General features: G+C 44.2%; 1 protein-coding gene across 1 annotated transcript in view; it reads right to left on the bottom strand.

Annotated features, from left to right (window-relative positions):
- The window catches only part of LOC138267210 (extracellular calcium-sensing receptor-like), a 31,012-nt gene that overhangs the window by 10,153 nt on the left and 1,317 nt on the right, over positions 1-19,542 (bottom strand). The window contains exons 2-4 of the mRNA XM_069216064.1: positions 15,028-15,319; positions 9,677-10,507; positions 685-912 (exon numbers count right to left, since the gene is read on the bottom strand). Coding sequence (XP_069072165.1) covers positions 685-912; positions 9,677-10,507; positions 15,028-15,319 — 1,351 coding nt within the window. The remainder of the gene's footprint in view (positions 1-684; positions 913-9,676; positions 10,508-15,027; positions 15,320-19,542) is intronic.

Below are 19,542 nucleotides of genomic sequence, written 5' to 3'. Positions count from 1 at the left end.
GATGTACTTAATTCAAGAAAGCTGGCAGTGTGCCAAGATTTGTGAAAAGCACAGTGCCAATCGAATATTAGGGTGTGATAAAGGAACGGAAGTAACAATTTGTAATGAGAGGACAGCACACAGCTTCTTAAGTAATGTGCATTGTCTTATTTCACTGACTTAGGGCCCGATTTACATGAATGGATACTCTATCACAAATGTGACGGGTAGCTCGTCCACCACATTACAAATGCATTATATCCTATGGCACTTCTAATGCAATTGAGAGGATATCGATCATGTTTGTGACAGAGTATCTCATCATTTAAAGCCTAAATCATTCCCTTTATGTCTAGCAGAAATCAAATTGCATAGACGGTTACCCCCGCTGCATGGAAGTCACCTGTGCATTGCCTGCTTCCATTCACAATTGATAAATTGATGTAATTTGTATTCGCCACACAGCATCCGACAGACCACATCAAGACGCTGGGCCTTATTTGGAATTTTCCAGATGGGATATCTAAACATAAAAGTGGCGACATCCTATTGGCTCTAGTATAAGTGTACTATTTACTTTGACATTTGTAATATAACAGAACGGATATCTTTCATGCTTTGACTGAATATTCAATCCACCAAACTCTAATAAAGACCCTAAATTCCATTCATAAAGAGCAGCTGTTGTCTGCGTGTGATCCTTACCTGAGTGACCCCTGATGCCCACAGGATAGAGCTGGTATTGATGATGAGGGTCTGTCCCTGTAAAGCACTGGAGTCATATCGGCCTACTCTCACATGCTTGAGAGTGCCATCTGCATTTTGTTGGAAGTTGATGATGTCATATTGAGCAGGAACTTCACCAAACTGGTTGAAAGACACCTCGTGGCCACCATCATTCTTGAAATGGACGTTCTTAACATAGTGAAGGAGCTGAAGAGAATAAAGCGCAGGATCTAAGATGAGTTGCATGGAGTAGTCAGTCAATTTTCTTACCCCGCCTACTCTTTTTTTCATTTTAGCATTGTTTGCACTCATGGATTCAAAGAACTAGCTACAGTGCACTAGCTTTAGCCACCCACAAACAGATTCATGTTTTTAGGTGTTGTGATATACTGCTTTTTGAGTGTCCACATTAGGCATCTTAAATTGTTTCTGCTGCTCTAGTGCAGCTCTAGGCACAGGTCTACCAAGAGATTTCAAAGCTCCACTGCAACACCAGATGTTAATTTACTTACTTTCTTCGTTAAAAGTCATTTGTGAACATTAACCTTGAGTTTCTGCATGGACAAAAGTGGCATGTATTGGGAAAAATAATATGTCAACTATATGCAGTCGACAAGTCTTTCCTGGTACATTATTGTAAAGCAGTTCACTTGAACACCCCTTAAGATTTACCGATGTGCTTTGATTTTACTTTTTGAAGATGATTCATGGCAATACACTGGCCTACTTCCAAGACATTGACATTATTACGAGTAGCCCATGTTTGGGACAATATTCATTGGATCCAAATGTATAGGTTGTGATAAATAACTGTTTATGAGTTTTTTTGGCCAATAAAGGGAAATAACCTGCAGATTAAATGATTACCAAACAGAAACCCGCATTCCCTGGAAATTATCTGCCATTTTCCCCCAACAAATTTTGGCAGATATCTGGGCAAAACTGCAGGGGATTGGTCTCTCTTCATGAGGGCTTATTTTGACTTTAAAACTGCATGGAGAATGACATGTATGTATGTATATATATATGCATGTGTATATATATATATATATATGTATATATATATATATATATAAAAATATATATTTATACATATCCTCTTGTGGGAGCGGCGCGTGAAGTGGGCGTGGAAGTGCTCCATTACTGATACAAACCAACAGCGTTCCATATCAAAAGAACACGCCACACAAGCGCTGCACAGAAAGTGCTTCTTCATTTTTTTGGGCAACAACTGCCAACTGTCAGTCAAAGAAATTATTTGGAATTTATAGAATTTATTACTTGCGGCAGTTTCCAATGTCTTTGCCATAGAGTTCACAATGTGAAAGCCATTCTTGTTGTAATTCAGTGTCTTGGAGAATCTGTACAGCAGTTTTTCAAACTAGGAACCAAGTAAACCTATTAGCACTTTACTGTCACAGAAATGGCACAAAGCATTTTGAAGCTACTTCAGAGAGGTGCTGTAGGTGGGAAAATCAAAACTCTACAGCCTCCAAATACACAACCAACTACTACTAAACTTCCAAATATGTTCAAGGTTTTCAGTGGAGTTCCAAACAGAAACCCTTTGTTATTGGCCTCACAGAATTGCACGATGCAAATCACATACCACAACAAAATGTCACAGGTGGTCTTGAGACCGCCAGGGTCGTGGTGGTGGTTGGACCGCCGCCAGTGTGGCGGTCCGGCAGCCACATTACGACCGTGGCGGTCGTGCCATGGTCAGACCGCCAGATCACGACTTTTCAGCAGTCTGCCGGTCCTAATCCGTCAGGGCCCTGGGGATTACGAGTCCCTTCTCTGCTGGCGAATACATGGCGGTAGCCCCACCATGTAAAGGCTGGCAGGGATGGGTGCAGGGTGCCCAAGGGGGGCCCCTGCACTGTCCATGCACTTGGCATGGGCGGTGCAGGGGCCCCCCTGGCCAGCCCCAATGTGATTTTCACTGTCTGCAGACAGTAAAAACGGCGCCGGGTGCTGGTACTCCCTACGCAGTACAGCATTGCCACCGCCTCAATTATGAACCGGCGTCAATGTTGTAGGCCATTTCCCGCTGGGCAGCAGGAAACTCTTACTGGTGCTCACAGGAAGGGGATCGCACTTGTGGTAAACTGACTGTGGGAGGTTGGTGGATGTTTGGCCGACGGCCTTTTCCGTCCACCAAACTCATAATCACCCCCATAGTCTGTTTTCATTATCCGTGGGGCTCAAGGAAGCAATTTGCACACCACAGGATCTCACCCTAAAAACAAGCAATGCCCCCCAAATCAATATATTGCAACAAACAAAGCTTTTCCTGATGAACAACGTTAGACCTACAGGCTAGGTTAAGTAATTCATATTATAACATAAGAGATCTAATGCCTGTGTCACCACATTTAAAAATTAATACAGGAAGACCTTTGCCTTTAATATGAATATGAACATGACCATGCCGAGAGAGTTCTTTCAACTGTTTTAGTCAGCACTAAAGTACACATTGACATGAACATTAAGGCCCTACCTCAAGTTTGGTGGACGGCAAAGCCCATCTGCCAAACTCCCGGCGGTGTTATTAAGAGTTTCCCACTAGGTCAGCAGGCGGTATCCTGAGTTTCTGCCAACTGGCCTAACAAGAAACAGGCTAGAGCATTGACTCCGGCTCATAATGGAGCAGGCGGGAATGCTGTAGCCTGCAGGGTGCACCTGCACCCTCACAATGTTCCCTGTCTGCTGGCCAAGGGGGGCCCTGCACTGCCCATGCCAAGTGCATGGGCAGTGCTGGGGCCCCTCGGGGCCCTTCCACCTGTTCTCTGCCAGCCTTTTCTGCCATGAAACCACTGGCGGAGAAGGGGTTGCAATCCCCAGGGCACCGCTGCTTGGAGAGCTGCCTTGGTGGATTGGGACTGCCACCAATCTCCAGAGCTGGCAATTCCCTGGTGGCCCGACCGCCAGGGTTGTAATGTGGTGGTCGGACCGCCTCATTGGCGGCAGTCTGACTGCAATCACGAGTCTGGCGGTCTAATGACCGCCAGACTCATAATCAAAGTCTCTCTCTGAAACCACCTAACATTTACTGTGGTCAAACGTAAAAGGAACCTCTGTACTAAACCCCATTTAATTGCATTTGCCTGAGCCACACGGTAAAGACCCTTACCACTGTATTTGTCACATATTTCAAAATGTAAAGCCCTTTCCTAGTGTATGTGACTTAGGCTTCACAAAGGAAACCCCACTGATATTGCTTTTGTCTGAAAAGTTTCACTGTAAAATCTAAGAAATCAAATAAATGGTATTACTGGTTGAGGGGATGAAACCCTACTGAAGCAGGAACCACAATCCTTATCAGGGTGAAGTCACAAGCAAACCCCAAATTACCCTGTGCCCAACCTTGTGGTGATAGGCACAGAGAAGCCAGGCTTAACCTAGGGGCAATGTGTAAAGTATATATGCAGAAGTTCCAACAGTAATAAAAAAAGAACACAACACAAGACAAATTCCAAGCCAATTTTTAAAAAAATGCTTGGAAGGCAATAAAAACAACAAGATAAAAATCCAATCAGTGGAACCGGAGATATGCAAGTCTAAATATGTAGGTGAAAATAGCACCTAAAAGCACAAAGCGCCTGCTAGAAATTGGGTTACTGGTTAACTGGGGTATGAGCCCTTGTCAAGCAGCATCGACAAGCCTAGTCAGTGTAAGGCACAAGCACCCCGAAAATTAACCTCTGCTCAACCATGTAGTAGCTTGGCACAAAGAAGTCAAGCTTAACTTAGAGGCAATATGTTGAGTATTTGTGCAATACTTCAAATAGTAAAACAGTGGAAACACTACACAAAAAAGTTTTTACCTCAGGTTAGAAAACTAGACCTTAATTTATTATATAAAACAAGAGCAAAATTACAAACATCCGCTCAGCAGAACTCGTGTTATGAATGTTCCAAATATTAAACTGTAGAATAGCACCTAAAAGCATAAAGCACCAACCGGGGATATATGGTTGTGCCAGACCGGATGAAATTCACAAGTTCAGGCTGACTATGATAAAGCGTGGAATGGCTATAGGGGACCCAGTTAGGCCCGCTGAAGAAAGTATCTTAAATCCTGGTTGCAAAGCATTGAGTGGAGTTGCGCCAAATATGTGCATCAGTTCTGAGATGAGGTGGGGCTGTGGTGTGAGGTCCTGTTCCTTTGTTGTTGATGATCCCATCAACGAGTCTTGCAATGCAAAATGTGATGTCTGGGATACGGTGCACTGCAAGCGATGTGTTGGTTATGAGGGGCAGCAAGACTGTCATGCGGAGTCGGTTGTCGTCGAGGCTGCCATTGATGAGGGATGCATGGACTGGGCAACAAATGTGCTATGCCTTTGGAGTGAATGGGTCACTTTCGAGGACTGCAGAGCTAATGAGGGTCTTTGCAGTGGGTCCATTCCATACAGAACCAATGATGCATTGTTTCTGCTCTGGGATGCACTGATCGGTAGAGGAGATACATCAGTTCTGCTCGGGTATGCACCTTCAGCAGAGGCGATCCATTGGTTCGGCTGCCTAGCACCTTAGGCCCACATCCAAGAGTCCAGGACTGGAGTGACACCCTGTGGCAGAGTAGACTCACAGATGGCAGAGTCCAGATCCAGGTGCAAGGTTGTTGGAAGCCTATATGTCCCTGAGGCATCAGGTCAGCAGGCCAGCCAACTAGCCCTTGGAGTCACTCTGGGTTCTGGGTTCGGGAGATGCAGGTCCAGTCCTTTTCACCGAAGCAAGAGTGTTGCAGGTAGCAGGTCAGTACACCAGGTCGGTAGTTCCTTCAGCTCAGCAGTCCAGCAGAGTGGCAGCCCTTGTACAACAAAGCAGCCCTTCTTCCTGCCAGAGTATCTATAGGTCGAGAAGTACACTGAAGTGGTGGTGTCTGAGGTCCTTCTTTTATGCACAGTTGTGCCTTAGAAGTGGGGAGAAGCTTCTATAGGCATGCATTTGAAGTGAATATGTGCCCTTCCTTCCCTGCTCCTGCTCCAGACTAAATACAGTGGGGATGCAGCCCTTTTTGTGGAGACTGGACACAGATTATTCAGTTATGAGTGAGGCTGGGCCCAGCTCAACCCTCCCATCCTGCCAGCAATGGCCCATTCAGTCACACCTAAGCTCCCATTGTGTGTGGCTGTCTATGAGGAATGCTGCCAACTACACCTAGCCATGCAACCAGAGACAGGCTGCAGGTACCAAATGGCTAAGGCAATAAATTGTCAACTTTCTAAAAGTGGCATATTCAGAATTACAGCCTATCCAGGTTTAAGTGGGGCTGTGCCTAACTGGCCTCTCATCTTGCCAGTAATTGACCATCCAGGCACAACTAAGCTCTCTAATATGTCTAGCTCTCTAGGGGGAATACACAAAGACCAACAGCCAATGGCACCCAGTCATGTGATGCACAGACAGGCTGTAGGCTAAGACAAAAAAATGGCAACTTTCCACAAGCAGCATTTTATAAATTGTAATCCAAAACAATGCGTTAACATAAAAAGTGGATTTTTCATTACAATTATAAAGACACCAAACATGAATTGTGTACCTTTTCCCAGTGGCGGCCGGCAGCTTTAGGAGGGAGGGGGGCGGGCGGGAAGCACACACACACACTCATTCTTTCACACACAGACACACATGCACATCCATTAACAACACTCATACCATTCAAACATGCACGCACGCACCAAACATTAATTTTAAAACATCACACTCGTTCTTTCACACATGCACATCCATCCATTAACACTCATAACATTCAAATATGCACGCATGCACCAAACATTCATTTTAAAAGATCACACACACTCATTCTTTCACACACACACGCACATCCATTAACAACACTCATAACACTCAAACATGCACGCGCACCAAACATTCAATTTCAAACATCACACACATACACACACACACTTACCTTGAGCCTCCAGGTCCCAGGAGGGTTGGGACTGCTGCCTTGAGGGAAGGCAGCAGTCCCAGCCTCGTCACAGAGTGGGATGGGGTCAGTGAGACTGCTGACCCCACCCCACTCTGTGACAAAGTGTCACTGATTGACACTCGCCCTGGGCTCTTTCAGGGCTTAAACCTGAAGTGCCCAGGGCGAGTGTCAATGGGTGACGCTTTCCCCGTCACCAGGGGAGGGCCTCAAGGCACCTTTGCTGAGCCGAGGAGGTCACGCCCATAGGAGCTGTGACCTCCTAAGTCCAGCAAAGTTCAGATCAGGCAGCCAGGAGTCTGCGCAAATCGCACATGGCTCACTCCTAGCTGTCTGAGCTAAAAATGAAGAGTGTCTGTCAGGCTGACCTTTGTTCAGCCTGACAGACACTCTTCATGAGGGGCAAAAGGTGGGGACGCGTGGCCCCTCCACCCTAAAGGACGTGCCGCCACTGCCTTTTCCCCTTTGGAAGTTAAAGCTTCTTTAGTATAATAATGTAGCTCTAATTTTATCCTATGGGTGAAGCAGGCCTTGCACTACTGAAAGATGAATTTGGGAGTTTTTCACTATCAGGACATGTAAAACGTAAAATTACATGTTCAACTTTTTAAATACATTGCACCCTGCTGTATGGGCTGCTTGGGCTCTCTATAGGGGTGACTTATATGTATCAAAAAGCAAAAAAGGTTATTTTTCCAGGTCGAAATGGTAGTTTAAAACTGCACACACAGGCTACAATGGCATGCCCGAAACATGTGTAAAGGGTTCTTTAAGTGGGTGGCATATTCAGTGCTGTGGGCACACTACTAACATTTAAATTACATGCCCAGGGTACAAGTGGTACCACTCTACTAGGGACTTTTAAGTCCATTAAATACACTAATTGGCTATAAGCCAATTTTACCATGTCTAGAGGAGAAAGCACAAGCAGTTTAACAATGGTTAGTAGTGGTAAAGTGCAGAGTCCTGAGAGCCAACAAAAATGGGCTCAGATGACAAGAGGGTGGAGACAAAACGTTTACGGCTGATACTGTAGAAAGGGCAAAGTCAAACACAGTTCAGGAGGTCCCAGGCAGTCAGCACTTATGAGAACCAGTTCTGTTGAACTGGATTGTTTTATCTTTTATGGTCTGGGGACAGATGCCCAAGAACATCAGTCTTATGACCAAGAGCCCATTTTAACACCTGCCTGTAAAAGTAACTAGGTAGTAGGTGGTACAATGCTGACTCAAGGAGGTGCAGTGGGCTATAAATGTAGAACGCAGCAATCCAAACATTAACACTTAATAAATCAATGCCAGTCCAGTGTTTTTTTCTCTAAAATAGATCTGTTCTTCAAAACATACCCAACTAAGTACTGTAAAACTGTGCGCACTGAGCAATTAGCTGAAAACGTATTGTAGTATGATAATTTACAGCAGCGGTGGCCACAGCAAATGTCAAGGGGGAACAGGGGGATGACAGGGATGGGGGGAACTGGGAATAAAAATAAAATACTTAAGGTTTCATCGCTGCCACCCACTGTCTCCTTCTGCTTCGCTCGTCGCTTCTCTTCAGGTGTCCTAGCATTCACTGCTCAGACACCGGCATAGGCTCCCCGGCAATCTTGGCGCTGCTTTCATGCTAAACCTAGCCGGGCTGGAGAAACTTAAGTCCGCATGTGTGTTTGGCTGGCCTGAGTTGGCCGACCGAACACACATGCATGCTTAGGTGCATTCTCTCCTCCTCCCCCTCCTGTGGCCCCTCCACCCCTCTCTGTACTGCTGGCTGAGCCAGCAGATGAAGAAAAAAAACAATACTTAAATATTTTTTTATTTTTCATCTGCTGGCCAGGGGCGCAACTAAACTTCTTTCTATTGCATTTGTCAGTGTTCACAATCTAAAACTCATGCATATTGTATTTCTCAAATTCATCAAAGTGTAAAGCCTTGTCTTATGGTCTTTGTCATTGGATGGGAGCACAATGTATCTCCCCCTTACATAGAAGTTCCCAGAGTTCACAATGTTGACAATGTAAAATCCCTTCCTATTGCATTTAGCAGAAGTCATAATGTAAAGGCACTTCATATAATTTTTTTACTCAGCGGTTCCTTACAGACCTAATGGATTTAATATATGTAGTTCACATTAAATAATCCAACCCACTTAATTTGTCATCCCTTTTCATGACAGACAGATCAGATCTATGGCAACTCACAGGTTTACCAATGAATCAATATGACCTATAGCCTTGATCACTGGCTTACCACCATAATCAACACAGGCCTACCATACTGAGCATTATATCCAATACAAGCACTCTTTTCCAGCAGAGCAACACAACTTCTGGCAGTCAAATTCATTAGGTAGGAACAGGAACATGTGGGAAAAGCCAAATCCCTTCTCTCAGTAATGCTGCTTGGAGCTTTTTTGCTGTCGATGATATTAGATCTGGTGACAGCTGCACTTTCAAGCTAAATCTAAAAATGTGTTGTAAATGGCCATGTTGCTGGGGGATTTGAGCAGCACAAACCAAAAAGCATGAATATGCTTGTTGTATAGTAAAACTTTGCCCTACAGCTGAATGGCAGGTTAATTCTCACCCTGAGGGTGAAGCAACCAGGTGCTCTAGGATTGTGCCAGCAATTAAGGGTATGTGATATATACATGTGAACTTCAAGTTAACACACTGAGAGCCTTTTTTATGGTTTGGCAGATGGGATACTCCGTTAGATATTCCATCTGCCACATTACAAGAACCATATGTTATAATGCACTTGTAAGATGGCAACGGAACACCTGCCACATTTGTGACTGAGTATCCCATCCATCAAATGTAAATAATTCTTATGATTTTTCCAACGGTATTGAAGTATTCATAATTGGCAAAATTAGGCCTGCAGACTAAAAATCTTTTCTTTTTTACTTGAAATTCTTTGTGCTAAAACTTACTTCTGTAAGATGTCACCTTACACTCCCTTACTCATTATTTCAACAATATGTTTGCAAGTCTATCCCGCAAATGTATCCATATGAGAATTTCCACTGTACCTGCCATGGTTTGAATTTCAAGATATCACCACACAACTCATTGAGGAGTGAGTGTTCCCTTTTGATGCATGAATTCAGATCATGTAAGGCCCAGGCAGCTGCATAAACTGCAGTGTAGGCATTGTACTGTCCTCTCAAATTTGTTACATCATTGTAGTCGATATTAAGCTTGTCCAGTTTCTCATTTCCAGTGCACACAGTAGATGAATTCATCAATACGCTAGTGGACTCTTTGGAATTTACCCACTTGCACCCAAATGCCTCTTCCCAGAACTTCATTACAAACACGTTGTCTGTAGATCTTGAAGGATGGACGCTGCCGAGATGCTCTTTGAAGCCAGGTATGTCTCCACTGTAGGTTGCAAACCCAATGGCGCCTGTGAGGATCTGCGAGTACTTCTCCACTGACAAGACAGTTGATGTAGACCATCCCTCACTGGCAATCCATACCTTCCCTGTTACATTGTGCTTCATCATCTCATCCATTAAAGGGGTCACTCCAGCATCACTGGAGAAGATGACAATGGCATTGGCTGTTGAGTTTTTAATCACATGGATAATATGTAATGCATTCCTGTCAGCACGACTTAGGATAATGTTCTCAGAGAAGGCAATGCATGCCCCGACATTGGACAACTCTTGCTTCAATAAATTGGCACCCTGTTGGCCATAGTCATTGTCTTCAATGAGGAGACCTACCCAAGTCCAGCCAAAGTGCACCAGTAGCTGGGTCAGGCCTTGAGACTGGAAGTTATCATTGGGAATAGTGCGGAAAAATGATGGGAACTGGTTTCTATCAGTCAGGAGAGGGCTCGATGAAACATAGCTGATCTGTAAAGAAGCACATTGTGTAATGGATTAAATCCTATCTTTTCAGAAATGTGTGCATTTAAACAGTTGTTTCACTCGGGCAATGTAATGCAAAAATTGAAAGGTGCAAACTGTAGAACTACAGCAGAATACAAGGTGTTATATATGTAGATAGGGTGAAAAATGTTACTGCTCAGTACTCACTCTTAATTTAGGCAGTGGCATGTAAATTGTACCTTTTTCTCCCCACAATTGGCATACTGGTCCCCCCATGTAGGTTCCTAGTATATGGTACCTAGGTACCTAGGACATTGGGGTTTCAGGGGTGTATAGGGAGCCCATGCAAAGAGTTCTGCAGGCCTGCCATTGCAGCTTGCGTAAAACTGGTGCATGCACCCATTTTCACTACAGGTCACTACACCAGATCCCTGTAAGTCACCCCTATGATAGGCCCTCTCAGCCCAGAGGGCAGGGTGCAGGTACCTGGGTGTGAGGGCACACCTGCACTAGCAGAGGTGCCCCACAAACTCCAGATCCATTTTCCTGTACTTTGTGAGTGCGCGATGCCATTTTTACACATGTACTGGACATAGGTCACTACCTATTTCCAGCTACATAATGGTAAGTCCGAACCGCTGCATGTTTCGTATCAAACATGTCAGAATCATATCCCAGTACTGTTGCAAGTATTGGAGGTATGATTCCATGCTCCCTGGGGGCTCCTTAGAGGACCCCCAGTATTGCTTCCACCAGTCTTACAGGGTTTCCAGGCAGCCCAGCTGCTACCACCCCTTAGACATGTTTGTGCCCTCCTGCTGCTTGATCTGATCAAGCCCAGGAAGGTAGAACAAAGGATTTTCTTTGGGAGAGGGAGGTAACACCCTCTTCCTTTGGAAACAGGTGTTACTGGCTTGGGAGGAGTAGCCTCCCCCAGCGACTGGTTTTCCATTGAAGGGCACATTTGGTGGCTTCTCTGCATAAACCAGTTCACACCGGTTAAGGGACCCTCAGTCCCTACTCTGGCACAAAACTGGACAATGGAAAGGGGAGTGACCACTCCCCTGTCCATCACCACCCCAGGGGTGGTGCCCAGAGCTCTCCAGAGGGTCCCTGTGTTCTGCCATCTTGATTCCAAGATTGGAAGGGAACTCTCGGAGCATCTGAGTGGCCAGGCCAGGCCAGGCAGGTGATGTCATAGGCACCCTCTGATAGGTAGTTACCTGGTTAGGTAACCAAGCCCCCTCTTTGGGCTTTATAGGGTCTTCCTCTGGGGTGGGTCCTCAGATTCGGCTTGCAGGACTCATCAGCAACCTCCACTTCAACTTCTGGCTACCGGAACTGCGTCTGGACCCTCCAGGAACCGACATCGCTGCTAACTTGGAAGAAAACTTTTCTACAACTTTGTTTCTCCAGCTCCTGCCAGCTTTGCAACATTTCCCCGGCCTTGCATCCTCAGAAGACTGCAACTCTTCAGCCTGCGCAAGAAGAAGAAGGAATCTCCCTTGGGGTGAAAGCATCACATCCCTGCATCTGCAGGTACCTGGATGCAATAATAACTGGCTGCATGGGTTTCCTCTCATCCTGAGTGGCATAGATCCTGTATCACGGGTGGTGGTCCGGAGTGGTCCCCTCTACCAGCTGTCACACTGTGGTGGCGGTAAGTCCTTTCCACTCCATGCAAGCCAGTACCCCCTGTGCACCGTGTCCTTTGCAGCTGCCAAGGCTTGCTTGCTTCACCTCCACGGGGAACTTCAGGTGATGTGTAGCTCCAGCCCCCAACACTCCCTCCTGCAACTCCTGGGCCTCTGCGGGGTCCTCCTGCGACATGGGAGCATCTTCTGTGGTGCTACATGGGCTGCTTCAACGAGTTCTGTGTTCCTCTCCTGTGGGACACCTGTGGGTACTGCCTCTGCTCCTGTGGGCCTTCTGCGACTCGGAGGGTACCCTGTGACTCCCCTCCTGGGTAGAGTCCTCCTGGATCTTGCTAGTCCCCGGCAGCACCTCTTTTCCTCCAACCACGAGTTTGCCTTTGCCAAGGCTTGTTGGTGAAAATCCTTCACCGACACCTTTTGCACTCATCAGGAACTCTTCACCGGCTTCTGGGCTGCAGTGCTGACCTGTCTTCCTGCTTCATTAAGCAACTCCAATAAGTACCGCTGGGTGGGTAATATCTCCTACTCCTCCTGGACTCCACATACACTTCTGGATTTGGTCCCCTCTCTTCAAACGTTACCCTCTTTGGTAATCAACTGCTGGTTTGTTGCAGTCTGTTCTGAGTGTCTTCTTTTTCTTGCTTTCCTCCTTTGGGATGGTTTTGGGGAAATCCAGTGATTTACTTCTGCATTCCTGGTCGCTTACTCACCTGTGTGGTTTCCTAGTACTCCCCTCTACACAATTTACTTACCTAGATGGGGGCCCTGGGTTTGCATTCCACTCTCTTAGTAGATGGTTTGGGCTCCCCCTAGGGCCAATATTGCTTATTGCTATTTTGCTCTGTTTTCTAACCTTTTCTGTGCCGGTTTCTGATTACTAGTGTATATATTTAGTGTATTACTTACCTCCTAAGGGGGGGTTAACTTTCTAGTATTTAGTGGTGATTTGTTCAATTTATTTTTGTACAACTGAGTGTTTTCTTTCATGTGTGTAAGTGTTCTGTGACTACACACACAGAAAAGTTTCCCTTTGGGAAATGTTCTCAAATCAATAAACTTAAAAGATCTTTTAAGTTTCTTGGTTTGAGAACAATTCCCAAAGGGAAACTTTTCTGTGTGTGTATATACTCTAACCCTATCCCTTTGGGAGTGCAAGGGCTACCTCTCTTACTTGTTTGGAGTTTAAGTACTGTGTGACTGCAGTGGCATTGCGTGAGCTTTGCATGTCTCTTAGATAAGCCTTGGCTGCTCATCCACAGTTACCTCTAGAGAGCCTGGCTTCTAGAAACTGCCTACACTTCACTAAGGAGGGGAATACCTGGAATAAGGCGTAAGCACCGTAGGCACCCACCACACACCAGGCCAGCATATTATATATATATATATATATATATATATATATATATATATATATATATATATATATATATATCTATCAGCAGTCGGAGGTTCATGATGCAACATAGAGCCTGGGCACAGGTGGATGTTGAGTCGATCTTTATTGGTCTTTATTTCAAGTATTGCACGATACACAAACAGGATGCCAACGTGTTTTGGCTTACGCCTTCAACTGGGCAACCCGTATTCCTGCCCCAAACTGATTTAAAACCAGTCCATTCTTAGTTGCACTGACCCTCATGTCCGTGAACTAGACTGCTGCAGTTATCGTCTCCTGACCCCACTCAGGCGTCATGATGGTATGCTCAATTGTACTCACAATTACAGATGTATACGATATCACAGCATTTGTGATGATATGTTGGTAATCATCATGTCATTAACATAAGCTTGTGAATTGATGCTCATATTGAGGTCAAACATATGGATTTACAGGAAAAGGAATTTTGCAATCACAATTTTGGCAGCAATCAGATACTTGTCTTGCTAATTTTAATAAATGTGTTGATTCTCCCATTAGTCATATTTAATCTAGTACAAATTTAAAATATATTTCACGAAATTGACTTCAAAAGTGCCTATGTATGGAGTTCTCAACCTGGGAAATAAATGATTGAAAGAACCTTGTGACTTACTAAAAAATGCATGACATGTCAAGGCACAACATTGCATACAAAGATTAACAACAATCTGATACTTAAAGTGCTGAGTGCTAAAGTGCGATAAGGCTTCGGCTGTAAATTTTTGGTGCACCTTTCCGCTACACAGTGTGAGCCTATAATATTGCACATATTCAAAAGAAGAAGTCAAATAATCATAATGCTAAATACTAAAGTGCAATAAAGACTCGGCTGTAAATTTTAGTCACATAAATAAACTCCCCTGTATAAACATCCAACCAACGTATCCTCCAAATATATATATATATATATATATACATATATATATATGTGTGTGTGTGTGTGTGTGTGTCTGTGTGTGTGTGTAGAGATATGTGTGCTTTTGTGTGTGTGTGTCTGTGTGTGTATATATATATATATATATATATATATATATATATATATATATATATACACATTTTTTTTTAGGTGTGTCAGTCTAATAGAAGCAAAACAGGGCTACAAACCTCAGAATGTGCCAGGCTATCACACAACACTCCAAGATCGAAAACAGTGTCCATGAAGACCTGGAGTGAGGAGGTCACCCTATCCTCTTTCGGTCACTACAACTTTCTGATTTAAACAGCTAAAAAAGGAAATTGTTTCAGGACAATCCCAATGGGTAGTGGCAATGATACGACAGAGGTGAGATGTCAGTGAGATTACTAAAGTAACAATCGCAGTCGTTCAAATGTAGATTGAGCCTCATACTGTACAATTGATTGAGCAAATGGTATTCTTGTCGTAACACTTCTTTAGATCCTAGTCTTACTATCCTATGTAAGCACAATTACAGTAGATGGGTGTTTTTTGGTGGTTTATGGTATCTTACCTGTGGACATCGATACAAGCCGAGCACCCACGCCATGACAATGGAAGATGATGACCCAGCATCTCCAATGATGCCCATGAGTGGTCGGTTCTGCTGGCAGCGGAAGTTGGGTGGAGGCTGCTTTTTCCCTGCCAGCATCCATAAGGTTCCCTCGAGGGACCGCTGCCTCATCCTGCAGGAGTCATAAATCTGGAAACCCAAGGTGACATTGGGCAAGAAGTTGGGGTTCCTATTGATATCCTCAACAGCGAATATCATAGCCTGCAGCGCCTGGTAATTCTGGGTGCGGAAGCTGGAGAAGAGATGGACAACACCGTGAACACATGTTATGCATCTTGCATACAGTACCAAAGAAGTCTTCCCATTGATCAGTCAGCCGGCCAGGATCAGGGGCTGATCTCCTTAGCCGTGCCAATGTTTCGTGAAACAACTGGGCTATTTCAAAGGTAAATTCTTTACAGATTGTCAACATATACTAGGAGTTTATGTCCATGGTGACTTAGCTTATTTATTTTTGAGTTAGTGTTGTTATCTGCATTTCATCACAGAGCAACATTTGACACAGAGATCATTTATGCTAAAAATTAAACGTCATGCTGTCCTCCTCAACAGAGGCTGACACATTGAGCAATCAGGACCTTTGCTTTGTGCATGTACCCTATGATGAAATGCAGGGCTCAGATCCACGAGCATCAATAGACACAGTGGAAATGGCAGATCTGCGTGATGCCCTACAGCCAACTCTGATGATGCACCTAGGGCCTACTCAGATGCAGGTGTGTTTTGAGCATTTGCCAGTGACTCAGTGGCAACCTGAAGTTACACTTACCTTGTGAAATGCTTTTCTCCCGGGGCCTGAAGAAGCTCGTCCCTACCCATGTGCACTATCAGAAGCTATTGGAAACGCTTCCAGACCTTGTGCTGCTCAATGCATATGTGACTACTCCCTACTACTACAAACTGGGATTCTGAGATCCTCATCCAATTCATACATCACTCTTCTGATACAGCTCTGGTGATACCTCCTTCTATGAACCTGAACATCCCGATGTTTCTCTGGAGGCCTCTGTTCTGTAGTGTATATTAGTTATATCTCCCAGTGTCTCAGGAATCTGACAGAAAGGCTTCAATGATTCCAACATCAGGCATCCATGACTTGCATGAACTTAGCTAAAGTTCCTGCCCCAGTAAACAGCACAGAAAACAAAAAATTGACTACTAGTAAATTATGCAACGGAATTTAATTAATTTCCTATCACCCCAGAGATCCCTAGCAGCAGATTGTTGGGAAGGATAGTCCTAAACTATGGAATCCTTGCATTCCCAACTAAGTGCTGAGCCGAGCTACCTCCATACCAGGTAACGACTCAACACAGAGCGTTTCAAGAAATCATTTGTAGCAACTGGGCTGTCCTAGATCCCCAAGCCAAAAACACAGGACAGTTGCCTTCACTTCTCCCTGCTGGACTTTCATGGACTCTTTGCCAGGTGTGCTATTTGTGCTCCTTCTGTGCACCTCAGTTCTCTGAAGCTATCATAAGATGACATCCAGCATCTTCAGCCTGGCAAAGCTTGGCTCAGGCGTCTAGGCACTTGTGCAGTAGTGCATGTAAAGAATCTGGCTGGCTGCCCCGATATGGTGATTGGATGTCAGACTGACCATTGCTCAACCTAACAGACACTAATGATACTTTACAAAAGAGAGGGGGTGGAGCCCTGGCGCCCATAATGACAGGCCAGATTTCTGGAGTGAGTGGTAGTAGAAAACTTGGAAGTACCATGGGTATATATAAAGTACTAAGGGATACAACCAGCTTTGTAAAATACCTGTGAAACGCTGACATTGTGTGGAAAGAGCAACATGGGCAAAATAAGACAAAAAAAAACATTTTAGTTATTTAATAAAGTTTCATGCATATGGAATCCTAATGTGATATAAACATTACCAGAAAAAAATGTAGCATGTTAAAAAAAATGAAATTGCATCTTACAAAATGGGTCAGGCAACAACAACGTCTTCACTGTGATCTAAATGTATGAAAAACATCTACCTAATATGCAAAAATGTTAATAAAATATTATGCTGTTCATTTGAGACTCATTTAATTTATTGAAGATTTCAGACCTAGGAAATAACATTTGCCTATAATAAACATGTTTTTATATAGAGCATAATGCTGCACATTAGGGTGTTTGCAAGAACTTCCAGCCAAAGGTTATCAGGAAATAAAACAGGCTGTCCAGAATCTCAGATCTGAAGAAGCAGTGATTAGAACTCTCACCCCATGGATTCACAGCTCCTGTACCTTCTACTGAACCACATGTGCCAGCTTAAAACCCTTTAATGTGACTTCACTTTGCAGCTCACTGCACAGAGCCAGGTGCACATCATTTTGGGTACAATTTCCAGAGAATTAAGTGTCAAGGCAGAGTCCAAGAAGGGTGAGTAGTATCAGGGCTAGTCAGTGGAGAATGCGAGTGTTATACTTATTTGTTAAAAACTGTATATCTCTGCATTTAATTTACGAAATGGGTCAGTTTTTTCAAAGAAAGGGCAAAAAAAAGTCAAAGAAGAGACGAAAAGGCAGAAAGAGGAAAAGAGAAGGTAAGAAGGCAATGTTGGTGAAATAAGAACAATCATGATGATCATAAAAGCTGATACAGGAGAAAAGAAAGAAGTCAGGAGGTGAGTAAAAGGATGGGAGCTAGAGGAAAAAAGGAGAGATGAGATATAAAGGACATGGAAAAAAGGAGTAAACAGGCATGGACAGTGAGAGAGTGGATAAAAAGATTCAAAGGAAAGGATGTAAAGAAAAGGATGCAAACAGGAACAACAGATGGGATAAGAAAGAAAAGGAAAAAAGATAAGGAAAGTGTAGGAAAAGAGAAGGCAGAAATCAGAGTGGTAGAGAGGAGAGAAAAGGGAAGATAAATGTGAAGGAATGGAGAAGGTAGAAAATGCTATGAAGGCATACGTGGGAAATGAAGAAGAGAGGAAAGAAAACATGAGAGTAGAACATAGCAAGGAGAATAAAAATGTGAACGAGAGCATGGAATGTGAGAAAAGAGAGGCAGGAAATAAGATAAAGCTAAATGAGAGAGGGAGGGGAAGGTGCAATTGGGCAGAAATAAGGATTACAGAGAAAACTTTGGGAACTTTGGGAAAGAGATGGAGAGAGGGAGAGCGATGGAATAAGACATGGGTATTCGCAAGCATTTTCACAGGGGCTACAGAGTTTGGTCTTTGATGTGACCGAGGGCCACACTGATGGCAGCAGGGTGGCAGTCGGGGGTTGGTAGTAAAGTGGGTGTAAGGGACGCAAAGCAAATACTTATAGTGTCTGAATAGCACAACGTGAAACCATAAACTTGGGAATAATCACAGCTTCTCCACTTAACCAAACTGTGTGATCCTAAGCAAATGTTTTATTTCACTCACCAAAGGCATTGTTGTCGGGTGGGGGAGTGAATGTTTCTAAATTCTGGTTAGAAAATTATCACTTTGAAAAAATACATTTGTTCAGTGCACTGATATAATCTGGTTACTAAGGTGACTTTTCTGCGTGTTAACGAAATACACTTTTTGAATTTTGAGCAGACTAGACTTGATCATGCTTTTACATTTTTGCTTCAAATATGTCTTTAAAAATGAAGGTGTTTCTGATGTTACATTGTACAGAACCCATCTGTTATCTCTTTTCTTTACCTTCAACTCACCTTTAATAAATGCTTGCCTGCTTATTTACATGGTTTAAATGTTAGCGCTGAGTCTAGTGAAGAGCAGCCCAGTGCCGCTGGGCCGCATGTAAAGGTCAGGAGGGCCACTTGCCCCCCCCCCCCCCCGGGCCGTACCATGAGTATCACTGGAATAAGACAATATATACATGTGAAAGCGGAAGGAGTCAAGAATATAGAGAGTACATGCAGATTAATGGCTGGGGAGAGACAAATGCAGGAAGTGGACAGGAGTGCAATGCGATCTGTGAGCAGTTAGAGAGAAAAGAGGGGAAGTAAAAAACAGTAAAGAGGAACAAACAGAAGAAGAAGGGAGAAAAAAATAAACGTAAGAGAGGAAAGGAGATGCACAGTGAAAGGGAATAAACAGAGTAGAGGGTGAGATGGAGGAAGGTGACGAGAGAAGAGAGGGAAGGAGGAAAGCCAGGGGACAAAATGAGGAACTCAGAGAAGAGTGGTCAGGGACTTACCTACAGCGAAACATTATTCACTATTAGTGCAATAAAACATGGAGGCCAATTAGCTGGCAAATGACCTTCTCTCGCAGGTGAGCAAAGGAAAACTTGCGTTTAAATGTATGTTGCGTGCGTGCTTGCAGGTGAGTGTGTATTTGCGTGAGAGAGTGTGTGCATTTCCAAGCATGCGTGCGTGGTGCGTGAGTGGAACTTAAGGTCAAAGGGCGCGTGATGTCACTTTCGTTACCCCTCGCATTTTGGTGATCAGATGTTCATGTGGTTCTGGAAAAAGGCCACTGGACACAAGCTTCACATGCGACTAGAC

Source organism: Pleurodeles waltl, chromosome 12 (genome assembly GCF_031143425.1).
Source record: "Pleurodeles waltl isolate 20211129_DDA chromosome 12, aPleWal1.hap1.20221129, whole genome shotgun sequence".
Classification (NCBI taxonomy): domain Eukaryota; kingdom Metazoa; phylum Chordata; class Amphibia; order Caudata; family Salamandridae; genus Pleurodeles; species Pleurodeles waltl.
Note: the sequence above shows the minus strand (reverse complement) of the source record. Positions and strands in the feature narration are given on the sequence as shown.